Source organism: Pongo pygmaeus, chromosome 5 (assembly GCF_028885625.2).
Source record: "Pongo pygmaeus isolate AG05252 chromosome 5, NHGRI_mPonPyg2-v2.0_pri, whole genome shotgun sequence".
NCBI classification, from domain to species: Eukaryota; Metazoa; Chordata; class Mammalia; order Primates; family Hominidae; genus Pongo; species Pongo pygmaeus.
In genome coordinates this window covers 101,392,884-101,407,815 of record NC_072378.2, presented here as the reverse complement: position 1 = coordinate 101,407,815, position 14,932 = coordinate 101,392,884, and the positions used below count along the sequence as shown (strand labels likewise).

At 32.6% G+C, this 14,932-nt stretch overlaps 1 protein-coding gene across 5 annotated transcripts in view; it reads right to left on the bottom strand.

The window, feature by feature from the left end:
• Nucleotides 1–14,932, bottom strand: part of GRIK2 (glutamate ionotropic receptor kainate type subunit 2) — a 1,201,378-nt gene that overhangs the window by 440,144 nt on the left and 746,302 nt on the right. For all 5 annotated transcript variants that reach the window (XM_063666452.1, XM_063666454.1, XM_063666453.1 and 2 more), the window contains 2 exons: nucleotides 9,509–9,676; nucleotides 5,000–5,257 (listed from right to left, as the gene is read on the bottom strand). In XM_063666452.1, coding sequence (XP_063522522.1) covers nucleotides 5,000–5,257; nucleotides 9,509–9,676 — 426 coding nt within the window. The remainder of the gene's footprint in view (nucleotides 1–4,999; nucleotides 5,258–9,508; nucleotides 9,677–14,932) is intronic.

Below are 14,932 nucleotides of genomic sequence, written 5' to 3'. Positions count from 1 at the left end.
TGGTGAGCAGGAGAGCCAGTCACTGGAGATAACAGGTATGATGTCATGATCACCTGTTTCCTTTGGGACACACAGAATTGTTTTGAAGATTAAGTGAAATAGTTTACATGACAGCAACTAATACAATGTCAATTCATAGTGCATTATAGCTCATTTCTGCAGGCATTTCCATTCCCTTCTTGTCTTTTCTGAAGTTGTACCAGTAATTTAGTAGCAAAACTGGGAATAGAATCCCAGGCTTCTGTTTACCAGTCCAGAGTTTTTTTGTTAATGGACTGCTGATCTATAAACAAAGATGAAACACAGGGATTTTAAAGCAAATACGAACAACTTATTCTGGAATTGCTTACAGGCTGTCATCTAGCCAACTTATTTTTAGTTTATATTTAAAATGAATCATATGTTCCAAAATGACTGACGGAAACACAGCTTTGTTTCTGAAGCCAATTCTTTTCCATCATTTTTGGACATCATTCAGAGCTATAACAGACTTTCAGGGTGTTTAAAAGCATTCATCCATGACAACAACAAATGCTAATTATCATAAAAAATAAATAGCTCCTGTTAACATCATTTTAAGAATTTATCCTATTCTAGCACTATATTTCATTTATCATCCCATCTGTTTTGGGGGTGGGAACAAAGACTGGATGAAAGTATAATTATCATGTATCAAACTGGACAACACAACAAAAAAGAAATGAATACAAATGGGAACAACAACATACATAATAAATAAATATGGAAAGGAAAAAGGAAACGTGTAAATAAAATGGCACATGTGTGTCCTGCAGTAAAAGCAGATACATAAGTCCTTCATAGAGACACTAATGTTTATCTTATTGTGTATGAGGTGGAGTTTTTCCCATTTCAGTTCACAGTCCAAGCTATAATCAAATTTCCTATCACATCATCAAATAGTCATCTTGCTCTTTTGAGAAGCTGACAAATTCTCTTTGCTGAATTCTATCATTAAAACTCTATCTTGCAAATATTCACAAACTATGCATCAAGCAAAGGTCTAATACCCAGAACCTATAATAAACTGAAATAAATCAACAAGCAAAAAACAAATAACCCCATTAAAAAAGTGAGCAAAGGACATGAACAGATACTTCTCAAAAGAAGATGTACATGCAGCCAACAAACATATGAAAGAAACGTTCAGCATCACTAATCATCAGAGAAATGCAAAACAAAACCTCAATGAGATACCATTTCACACTAGTCTGAATGGCTATTATTAAGAAATCAAAAAAATAAATGTTGGTGAGGTTGCAGAGAAAAAGGAATGCTTGTACAGTTTGGTGGGAATGTAAATTAGTTCAGCCATTATAGAAAGAAGTTTGGAGATTTTTCAAAGAGCTAAAAATAGAACTACATTTGACCCAGCAATACCATTACTGGATATATACACAAAGGAAAATAGATGATTCTATGAAATAGACACATGCATGCATATGTTCACTGCAGCACTATTCACAACAGCAAAGACATGGAATCAACCAAGATGCCCATCAATGGTGGATTAAATAACGCAAATGTTGTACATATACACCATGGAATACTATGAAGCCATAAAAAAAACAAAATTATGTTCTTTGCAGCAACATGGATATAGCTGAAATCCATTATCCTAAGTGAATTATGGAGGAACAGAAAACCAAATACTGCATGTTCTTATTTATAAGTAGGAGCTAAACATTTGGTACATATGTACATAAATTTGGGAAAAAATAGACACGGGAGACTACAAGCATGGGGAGGGACAGAAGAGGTTAAGGGCTGAAAAACTACCTATTGGATACCATGTTCATTGGGTGTTGGGTTCAGTTGTACCCAGTGCTCAGCATCATGCAATTTAGCCTTGTAACGAACCTGCACATGCACTCCCTGATTTTAAAATGAAAGTTGAAAAAAATTCTACCTTGAGACTTTGAAACATAAACAAAAAGACAAGAAGTCTGGTATATATTAATAAATACATTTCAAAGGGACTCTTCTGCCTATCTTAGAGTCAGTTCTATCACATTAAATAATCAAAAACACTCAAGTTCTCAAAAATACTGTAAAGTAAGAGGCAACAAATGGTCAGTTACAAGTGCAATTATCCCACTGCAAATAGTATTAAAAATATGAGTAATTACATGTCCCTCAATAGGGATTAGAAGCTCAACAAGGGCTGGGCCTTTGTTTCTTTTAGTGGCATATAATTCCTTTCATGGCATATAACTTTCCCTGGCATGTATCAGTTGATAATCAAGATTCATTGAATTAAATGTTGCACAAAATGTAACAGCAGTATGTTTTATTCTTCAGAGGATTTCAAGACATATTTATTCTATGAATAATTCTGTAACAATTCTAAGTTAGCACTACCACTTAACTAATCAGACCTTTCAAATATCCAAGTATCTATGTCACCTTCAAAGCCAAGGGAGTGGCAAAGTTTCCTTTAAATAGTAACTAGTAACTAAATAGTAAGCATTTTAATAAATTTGAGGTCAGGACTCCAATAAATGTATATAATCTACTAGCTATACATGTGTCCCTATTTATATTTGCCTCAATGATATAATTGAGAATATAATTTAAAGCAGGAATAGATCAATTACATGAGGCTGTATTTTGCCAAATTATTGTAGGACCTGATTGCAAAGTCCATTATCTATTTAGTGAATCACTTAAGAACCACATGTATTAAATAAAAATGCCACACATGTGCATGTGCACACATACACATAGGATTGTGAAGAAAGGTAATATGTCTATAGACATTTTGAATACTTGTCAATTTTCTTCCTCCTACAAGGAGTTTAAGGACAATAATTAATACAAAACATCACATGTATGATGTACATATCTGTGTGCATGCACATATGTATATAATGTATACATTATAAGGACATATGATGTTGGGACCGCCTATACATGAATTACATCAGGAAGGAATGGAGAAGTAAACAATCCACAGATTAACAATGCACATGTATCTATATTTATATATTTTTGTAGATGACCATCCATAAACATAAGTGGACCAATTTGCAACTGAGGATCCCTTGGATCATTTCATTACACATACTCACAGAAATCATTCATATAGAACCTGACATTCAAAATTTGGAACACAGAACTTTACCAATGACAAAGAAGTAATGATTTAGGAAGAAAGCAATATAATAAATTTAATAGGTTTAATTTGAGCTAAAAGAAATATCAAACATACTTATTTTTAAGGACTCTTAATGCTGTATTCCTAATTTTTAATTATTTATAAATATTTCATATTTTAAATAAGAAAACAAAATTACTCTAATTTGTATCCAGATGCATTTCACTCTTTCTTATCTAAACGAAAAAGTTTTTGAAATTATTTTCCCTTTTTTTAATCCTGTAGCTCCCAGTTTCCTATTCCCTTGAAAGAGTTCTTATCTGTCAGTTTGCAGATGACCAATTTTATTGGCAAATGGGCAAATTTCTGCACAGAGTTCTATATACTGCACGCATGAACAAAATGTGCTCTTGGCATACTTTGAGAGAATTTAAATTCAAATGAAATTCAATCTCAATGTAATTATGAAAGTATAGTGAAGTGCCCTAAAATAAAAAGTTTTTATGTTCTAATTTAAAGAGCACTGTTTATATTGTTGATAAACATCTTAAAGTAAAATTAATTATCACTCTATAGTAAGCAAAATAGTATGCAGCTGCTTCACCAATGTAACTTCCAATGAAAATTAAAATTTCATTTTTGTTACTTTATTGTATTTCTCTGAGACTTGTTTTTAACTGATAATTCAAGATAACCATTTGTATGCAAAAATAATAAAATGCATTAACACAAGAAAGCAGACAACCTGTAGTTAGCAAATATTTATTAAAATATTCCTTTAACTCACTGAAATAAATATCATTTAGTAAATTCTATTTTCTAAGTCTCTAAATGACATCTACACAAAAGCAGTTCCACAAACTTGAGTGTTTCAGTGAATATTATATTGTTCCACATATGAGCAAAAACTTTCCTAACCTTAACATGCCTTATAAAGTTTGTTACGTTTTATATGGATTCTTTGCACATAAACAGCCAGATAAAATAGTAAGGCATAATTCTGAATTTCTTGGCAAGTTTCACTGACTCATCACAAGGCTTTGCCTTGAGAAACTACCCTAGCAAAAACTTCATAGCAGAAAAATTCTTTAAATAAATATTTCAGAATGGGTCCAGTGGCTCACACCTGTAATCCCAGCAGTTTGGGAAGCCAAGGCAGGTGGATCATCTAAGGTCAGGAGTTCGAGACCAGCCTGGCCAACATGATGAAACCCTGACTCCACTAAAAATACAAAAATTAGCCAGATGTGGTGGCGTATGCCTATAATCCCAGCTACTTGGGAAGCTGAGGCAGGAGAATCGCTTGAACCTGGGAGGCAGAGGTTGCAGTAAGCTGAGATTTCACCCTCACATGCCAGCCTGGGCGACAGAGTGACTCTATCTATCTATCTACACACACACATACACACACACACACAGACACACACACACACACACATTATTCAACATGATCTAAATTGTTAGACCATATTGTTTTTGAATAAATTGTTTTTGAAAACACGGATTCTTACTTTTTAAATGACTGGAATTCTAAATATATATATGTGTGTGGGTGTGTATGTGTATGTGTAAGTGTGTGTGTATCTATCTATCTATAATATTGTTTACTACATCTATCCTTCATTCAACCTACCAAACTAGCTGATCTTTCACAGGAATAAAAAAATGCTTATTTTACAAATACAGAGAAGAAGTATTCAATATAGGTATTCTTTGTTTGGATATGTGAAATTAGGGTCGGTGTTTGATTCTGTCTTTCTACCCCTTAGTTGAATTTTCAAAAATCAAAATAAAGCACATAAGAATACAATAAGAACCTGGAATGGGCTTCAGAAAATTATCTATATTTAAAGCATAGCTCCAAAAGATACTGATTTTTCTTACCAGTGCTGTCATCATACACAACCGTGACGGTTTTCCACTTGAAAAACTGCACCAGGTCTAAAATGGCACGGCTGAGTGAAGAGAAGTCTGGGTAGAGACTGACATAGAAGGAATCTTTGTTGTCTGACACCTGGTGCTTCCAGCGGGTCTGTATGTGGGGAACTCCCAGAGCATTGCAGATGGACTGCACTGCGTTTGCTGATGAGCTGTGTGAAGGCCCGAAGATGGCAGCCACCCCAAGAGACAGCTGATCACAGGCTGAAGAGAAGATAAAGGTCTGTCAATAATGAGAGGAGAGGTGCCAGTGTGCCAGCAGATACCACATTATTATTTTAAACCCAAAGGTATGATCCTCAAGAAAGATTTGTGTTTTTAAAAAATATATATCTACTTTTCACTAATTTAAAATTTTGCCTGACTCTGAACATTTTCCGTTTGTTCCAAGGGAATTAACTCACCCTGCAGCTCAATGTTCAAATAATTCTATAAATAATGTCAGGGGAGGGAGACAGGCAAGGAGAGAGAGGATGAATATTTTTTAATTTAAGGGGGTAGTGCTTGTTTTGGAAGACTAGTTTATATGAGGGGAATGAGGGAATAGTGCAGCTTCTCAAATTCACTGAACAGTTTTTACATTTTCCATTTCTTAATCAAAAGCCACATGGTTCCCCCTTTACTCGTGCAATTAGCTATGCTCACACACAGATGAATGTTTCCACGTGTCTGATGATACAGGTCAGGTTATGCAAACACTCAGCCACACAAAACCTGCTATAGCTCTTAGAGAGTGATTTCATATGGATCAGTCTCACTGAGTAGAAAAACAGCAAAGTTATTAGACAAGTACTCAGTCAGCTTTATATATTTGGCTTTTGGATGCTGTGTTTTCTATTATTCTATTTTTTAAAGTTTGTATTTACTCACAGAAAATTTTATTCATATCAATAATAACCACAGTAATTAAGAAAGGCAAACTAGAGGATATTCAGATTAAAATAGACTGTGCCATGACCTGAACTTTCTATAAGGCACACTGACACAAATAGAGAGCTTGGGCCTAGAAAGTGAGTAATTATTGGGAACACAAAAATTATCTTTAAATATTTGAAGACCTGACATGTGAAAGAAGCTTAAGTTTGTTTCACTTGATGGGCAAAGGGGAATTAGAAAAAAAATAGAAGCTTCCCTTGAATTTTTACCCACTTTATTATTTATTTATTATTTACTTTGTTGAGATAGAGTCTCAGTCTGTCGCCCAGGCTTGAGTGCAGTGGTGTGATCTCGGCTCACTGCAGCCTTTGCCTCCCAGGTTCAAGCGATTCTCCTGCCTCAGCCTCCCGAGTAGCTGGGACTACAGGCACGTGCCACCAAGCCTGGGTAATTTTTTGTATTTTTAGTACAGACAGGGTTTCACCATGTTAGCCAGGATGATCTTGATCTCCTGACCTCGTGATCCACCCACCTCGGCCTCCCAAAGTGCAGGGATTACAGGCGTGAGCCACCACACCCAGCTATTATTTTTAATTCTAAATATGGCCTCATGCCATGGTTCACACCTGTAATCCCAGCACTTTGGGAGGCCAATGCAGGAAGATCACTTGAGACCAGGAATTCGAGACCTGCCTGGGCAACACAGTGAGACCTCCTCTCTACTAAAACAAAAACAAAAACAAAAACAAACAAACAAAAAGAAACAAAAAAAAACTCAGCTGTGCATGGTGATGTGTGCCTATAGTCCTAGCTACTTAGCAGGCTGAGTGGGAGGATCACTTGAGCCTGGGACATTGAGGTTGCAGTGAGCCATGATGGTGCCACTGCTGGCCTACCTGGGTGCCAGACCAAAACTGTGTGTCAAAAAAAAAAAAAAAAACTAAACCACGTTCAAAAATGAAATAGTCTTCCCCAAGAGGCAATGGTTTGCCCATCACTGCAAATATTTAAAGGATAGAGAAGGATTGTTATTGAGCTTTAGGCATAAATTAGGTGTTCAGACTCAATTCCTTCAAAATGGATAGTTTATCATTCTACTGTGTGAAAATTTCTGCTATTTTCCCTCAGTTTTCTGCATAAAATATAATATTATAGGTGAATTAAGCATGGAAATATTCAATAATTAAGTAAATTATTGTCAGAAAGAACACTTGTTAAAACATTCTTAAAAAATCAATATGATCTAAATAAATTGTTTTTAAATACATGGATTCTTACTTTTTAAATAACACATGGAATTCTAAATTAGTATAAATGGTGGCTAGACTTTAGAATTTTTCACTCAACATGAGATTTTAATTCATATATATTGAAGATAAATGATCTTCCTTCACCAGGTTTGTGACAAATCACAAACCAAGAAAAGCTAAAAACACTGAATTAGGTTATTTAGAATGTTTCTAAGTGTGTTTCAAGCAAGATTAGAGCTTTCGGTTATCAGAAGAGTTATTTAAAAATATATGATTCAAACAATAATTCAAGCTCTAATACATCAAAGTATTTATTAATTGAGCAGAACAATACTACCTATTAAAACTATAACAGAAAAAAATTAGATAAAACGTCAAAAGGTAACATCTCATTTCTTATTATTTTCTTGCATTGGATAAATAATTACATTTTTAAAATATCTAAAATTATTTTATAATTAATCATTAACGATATTATCAATATATACATTTCTTGATAAAGTTAAAAAAAAATTGGCTCTGTTATGTTATGTTTTTATGTATTGCTGTGTCCTCCCAGCAGTAATAACTCAACAAACAAGAGATTCAGAAGATAAAATCCAAACCATGACATTCACAAAGAAAGTTACTCATACACTTATTTGAGCTTTTCCTAGCTTCAAGTCAAAGTGAAATGGTGGATTTGATTCCCAGTGAGTTTTTAATTGGGTAACAAAGCTTGTAAATTTCTTATAATATTTTGGTCAAACCACATAACTTTATCAATTCATAATTTCGCTAGGGCATTCCCAGGATAGTACTCTGTTTGTTGTGAGAACATCCGAACCTGTGTTTTTTTAATGCTGTTCATTTGAAATCACCATTAAGAAATCTACTAATATTTTATCTATACTGCACTCATACTCCATATTCTTTGATCAAAATGCTTTCATTAGAGGCAGAACTTCTTCTTCCTAATGGAAACAATCATGAACTATGCCACTAATCAAATGTAATAGTCTTGAATTAATGATTTATTTTGCAATTATGATGACAAATGTAATATTTCACAGTTACCTTTAACCTTTTTCTCAGTCTTCAAAACCTTTCATCACCTGACATGGTTCTGAAATGTGGAAACTTATTTGTACTCATAAAAATATGAATTCAAAGGGCATGCAAAATATGGCTTTGATAAACACTACTTAGCTGCTGGGGGAAAAGAAGCATACTTTCATCTCGAGAAATACTGTACCTTGTCAGCTACCATTAATATTAATGAGCTTAAACAATTTGCACTAACCTAGAATTATAAATAATGATGTACATTTCCACCAATATAAGGTAGCTACAGTAAAACCATATTAGCATTACAGAAAGGCAAACATTGTTTTAAAATACAATGTTAGAACAAACAGTTTGTAAGCCTTTTCCTTTGAGAAAAATCTTTATTATAAAATTTAATTCCTATTCTATAAATGCTAACTATGCAAAAGAAAAGATCACCTACTAAAAGATTATCTGCATATATAAGAAAAGATCACCCACATAAGACTATAGAAACACCTCTCAAACACATTTACTACTGACAGCTGTCTGGTTAAAATAAATGCTTTAATAATAGTTTTCTCTATTGCCTTCCTTCATATATAAATATTAAATTTTTATTCCACCAAATTATTTTTCTTTTTAATTTTTTTCTATATTTTGACATTTAAAACAGTTATAACACAAAAATAAAATTCATAAAGTATTCTAATTATGTCCTTAGATAATTCAGTTTTTACATAGTCAGCCATTTATTTTCAGTTACAAAAAGAAATATTAGATGGTTAAAATATAGCATGGAATATACATAAACTAATGGTTGTTTAAAATTTTCCAATTAAGTTTCAATATATGCTGACATTTTGAAATCACTTAGAACCACATAACTTTCAAGGTAGCCAATAAATTGAGACCACAGTAATAATATAATGGGATTGACAGATAATGCAAATAAAGATGAAAGAATGGATTGCAAATTGGTAAAATCCACTCATATAAATTTTATTTCTGTGGGTGCTTAAAAATAGGAATGCTTCAATAATAAGATGGAAGGATCAATAGAAAAAAAAACAATTTCACTAACAGATGTAATTGTATTTCATGTTATAAGCAGATTTTTTGCAATAGGAATTATACTACTTTATCTTCTCTGATAAAATTGATATGCATTTTGAAAATAAATCTTTGCATGCAAATATTCCTAACAACTTATTAACTGTATATTGAAAAATAAAAAAATCTCTTAAGAATACCTAGAAATTTGAATTCCAGGAAACAAAGATGTTAAAAATCTATCAATTACCTTTCTTGGATGCTTCAAAACTATCATAAAGGTTTATCTTCTGGGTGTCATAGGTAAGGGTAGTATTGGGTAGCAATGTTCTGTTTCTGTTAATTGTGTTCACAGCAAATCTGAATGCAAGTTCCTCAGCTCCCATTGGGCCAGATTCCACATATTCAAAAATACCACCTGGCAAAAAGAAGGAGAAAAATCATGAATTTTACAAGAATAAACATAATTTTCACAAGATGAAGAAAATATCAGAAGTTTTCTGTACTTTTATATATGTGCAAGTGCATTTGTGTGTGTGTGAGAGTGTGTGTGTGTGTGAGAGAGAGAGAGAGAGACAGAGAGAGAGAGAGAGAGAGAGATTTAAGTACATGGGGTTTGTGCTTACTTTATGAACTTTAGGATATTCTTTCAGCCACAGCCATACTGGTAAAATTGCATTAGTATTGCTGCCAAAATTTAACATGATACAAATATGATTTGGACTTTTTTTCTTTAGTTATTACTTAGTTTAGGGCCTAGGTATAGAGAGGTCTTGACTTAAGTACTGAAATTTATCCCCCCAAAATTTGTAAACAGTTCCAGAATAATCAATCCTCTTCATTGATATATACTATAAAATTAAGCATTGAAAAAAATGTGTTAAATTCCGTCTCCATTCAGAAATCAAAATTCTTTTGCACAATTTTTTTTTCTTTTTTAGGACAGTCACTTACTTGCCCAGGCTGGAGTGCAGAGGAGCGATCACAGCCCACTGCAGCCTTGACCTCCTTGGGCTCAGGTGATCCTCTCACCTCAGCCTCCCAAGTGGTTGAGACTACAGGCGTGTGCCATCATTTCCAGCTAATTTTTGTATTTTTTGTATAGTCGGGGTTTCACTATATTGCCCAGGCTATCCTCAAACTCCTGGGCTCAAGCGATCTGCCTGCCTTGGCTTCCCAAATTGTTGGGATTTACAGGAGTGAGCCACCGTGCATTTATTGTATTAAAAGCCCAAATTATTTGCAAATTTCAGCATCTTACTTGCGAGAAAAGAGAGTTAGCATTTTGCTAGTTGTTTTATTCTAAGTCCCTTCTAAGAAGACACTTGACATTTATGAAGGATGCCTCTCCAAAACAATGCAACTCCTTTAATCAATGAATAAAACTGTAGTATATAATTTTGGCCATAGAGTATAATTTTAAAATATGTCCCTTCAATTTGTGACCTTCCACCAGCTCTGTCTCATTCCAGTTCCCTCACTCTTGTCACAGCCTTCCTTCTCTCTAATATCATTGCTCCCTCATTAGCTGGGAGTGACCCAACTGAGGCCTTTGCCTCCAAAAGAATCATTGTTGGTTTGGAGAATGAAATAAAAGGTGGAGCACCTGATTCCTAATCCCCTCCAACCCCTGTCCTTAGGAAACTAGTACTTTAAAAACGCAGAACATTTATCTTTCTTCCTTTCAAATTTCACACCATGTACTCCCAGTACAGTCATTCATAAATTAAACTTTCTTGAATAAGCTATTCCACATCTAGCAATTCATACTTCATCAAAGATATTTTGACACATGAATGTCAGGTGACTATACTATTAGCAAACTACCTATTATAAATTAGTAAGAAGTCGTAATGTTGTAACAATTCCTCTAACTATGAGGAATTAGGACTCAGAATAGACTAGAGGGGTGAGGCAAATTTATATTCAGGAACAAGATAAAAAAATATTATTTGATACCATATTCATTTGAAATATTTCTCTTATTCTGGATTTTAACCAATTTGAGGGTGTACTTACTAAAACAACTTGTGAAATGGCACTCAATATATTTGAAGTCTTTGGTGACTTATATTAAGCAAAAGGACAATAATTATATATGTCCAATGGGTATAAAGAACCAACCTAGATTCCTTCTGTGTATGTGGAGAAGAACAGTGGTATTCTTCTTTACTCTCTACCCTTATATATAACATTTATTTGGAGCTAGACTGGGTTTACATGCTGGATTTGCCAATTGCTATCTGTATAATTTTGGGCAGTTGCTTAAAACCTCAGTCTGAGCTGCCTCATCTCTGAAAAAAGAACGACAAGGGAGGTTACTGCATAGAATTGTAATAAAGAATAAATGTTAGCACGTACAAAACATTCAGAGTGGCTGTCACAGAGTAAGCACTCAACAAGTATATGAGGTCACAATGAACCTTCAAAGCCATCCAAAATAGCATTATTTTACAGGAATTATCCCTTTGGTCAAAGATCACATAGCTGTCAAGTGATAGAGCCACTAGTAGAATCTGCTCATGCCTGACTTCAAAACCCTTACCTGTTCCACTACAAACTAGTTGTTTTCTGCAAAATTTCAGTCAGGCAAAATATATAAAACTTCCTAAAATGTGAGATAAGATGACTTAATAAGATGTAACTAAAAATGTAAGATCTTGTATATGAAACAGAAAAATAGTTAACTAATTGTAAGGTACTTGTCAAGTTCAGTAGGAATAAAGAGGCAATTATAGAAATGCAAGCCTTAAGTGGTTTCTTACTGGCAAATAAAATAAAAAACTGAATCTTCTACATTTTTCAGTTCAAAATGGTTGTTTCTATGTAACAAAAGTATGCAATAGAGATCATATTTTATAATATTGGATCAATATTTTACCCAGTTATAATATTGAATCAATATTTGATGATAGTGAATTGAAACTTTCTTATTCTTTATCAATCTTTAAAATAATAATTCAAATTCCACTTTAAGTTTACATATTTATCATAAGTTTGAATGTTTAAAGAAATCTTTTTATTTCCTTAGGATGACCCATTTTCCACCTTAAATTAAAAAATAAATAGTTATATGTTATTAATCCAAGCCAGAGTTTAAAATTTTGTAATAAACAAAAACATCCAGATAACGCAACATTTTAAGACAAAATATAACCACCCAACAATGTTAACTGAAGAAAAGAGATAAATCATGAATAGCTCATTACCCCTTATATGTGGAAGTAGATGAAAAAAATCTAGTAAAGAATTGGCTTCCAAATAAAGTTAGATTGGTGTTACAAACTATTGAGGAGAAAGAACTTTTTAATTCTATTTAAAAATTTGGAAAGTCTTACTATCATCCAACTTAGTAATTGCTCCAAGAAGAAAAAAGTAGATTCACCATACTAGATAGTATAAATGCAATTGATAATTATTTTTATTTCAAAATACTTTTTTGGAAAACAATAAAATAATGAGACTTTATTAAGATAAAAATCACGAATGAACAGTAAATGTTATATATAAGAGGAGGAGGTTCCATTAAGGTCAGGAAAAAGATAAAATAAAATGTCTACAATATCCACTCTTCTTTAGTATTTATTTTCATTTCATAACACATAGAGAAGAGATACAAATGTGTTTTGCCAAATATGTTGACCATATCAATGAAAATACCAAAATTGAAAGGATTTATCACCAACAAGCCTCCACTAAAACAAATACTAACTAAATCAAGTTCTATAGGGAGATTATTGATTACAGAGGAAGCCACTATATTGCTTAAACATGTGAAGTGTAAGAGGAAATACAAACACATGGGTGAAAATCAATAAATTTGGACTATAAAAAGAAAGAATAGGAATGACTGATGAAGTTTATGTTTAGAATTATAGTGTATAGTAAGTATAATTAAAAAAGCAAACTGCATAAATAGAATCAAAGGATTTTAATGTTTTAGCAGTATTTGGAGAAATAACTGAACATAGTAATTCAAGGATGCATTTTGAATTCTAGGACAAAGACTAAACAAATAATGAAATAGTATCTGATGAAAAATTAATAGAGAAAAATAGATAAGTAGAACACAGAGTCCATAAACAGTTTTCCATCTATATAGACAACAATATTAAAGTGATAATACTGCAGTTCTAATAAAAAAGGATTATATTTTCAATAAATATTTCTGGATTAAGTAGATAATTATATAGAAATTATTTCAATCATACATTGAAATGTGACATTAAAAAAATAGTTGTTCAAAAAAAAGCTAAGAAAAGATGTTTTAAAAGAAAACAAAAAGTGATGCTTATAAAGGTAAAAATGTGACATATTAGACTTTCTTAAAATTAAGAACTTCCTAATCAGAGACACACACAAGACACACACTCAACAGACACACACACGTGTATATGTTTACCATAAACAAATGAGGACAAAAAACACACACACACATATATATGACATTTTCTTTATATCCTATAAGTAGAATTAGTGGATTCACACATATATACACACATTTAGTAGATAGTTTCACGTGTGTGTGTGTGTGAGAGAGACAGACAGATAGAAAAGCCTTCTCTTTTAAAAAAAATCTACAAAAAAAGAAAATGGCAGTCAAACCAATAAAAATATGGGTAGAAAATTTGAACAAGCATTCCCCAAAACATAAGTTGAAATGGACAATGTACATTAAAAAAGTGATCGATTTCATGGTATTATGGAAAATGAAAATTTAAACCACAATTCGAAACAATTTTATATACACCAGCATGGCTAAAATGAAAAAGACAAACTGGCTCAATCAACATTGAAAATTGAGTGTCTGAATCTTCTACCACTGAAAATATACAAACTCTGTGACACAGAAATTTCACTCTGGGACAGCTGATAAACAGAAATCTGTACATAAGTTCATCAAAGCATATGTGCAAGAATATTCATAAAAACATGGAAGACCTGCATCAATAAAGAACTACATGCAACAACATGAGATGAATCTCACAAACAAATGATTGAGTGAAAGAAGCCAGACACAAAAGAAAACTGCTGCATGATTTCATTGTTCAAAAAGTTCAAAAAATGTTAGTGGTGGGAATAGTAGTAAGAAGAGAGCATGATGTGCTTTTGGGATGCTGGTGATGATCTGTTTCTTAATCTGAGTGCTTGGATACGTATTATTAGAACTTTACTTGTATCGTGTGTGCACTTTACATAGATCATTCTTCAATAAAATTTTACTTTAAAAAACAATTGCATAAAAGTGCTAAGGCCTTTCTAAGTCTGATAACACAAGCAGTAAAAATAAAGGCAATATTACTAAATGTAGCTTCAATATTTGAAAAACATCTATGCATCAAGCATAACTAAAGAAAAATATGAAATATATGAAAGTATATTAAATATCATAATACATTTTACAAGAAAATAATATATTCAATAAAAAGAACTAGCTACTGAAAACACAACTCCAGTAGAAAAATTGGCAAAGAACATAAGTAGATAATATTCATAAATAATAAATGCAAATAACCACTAAATATAAGAAAATGCTCAGAAACAGGAAAATGGAAAGGTTAATTAAAACAATGAGATAGAATCTTTATGAATCAAATATATTGAGGTGTAAGAAAGAGCACAGTTGAATAGAAAAATAAATCGACACAAACTTCATTGAAGTCCTTTTTTAAAT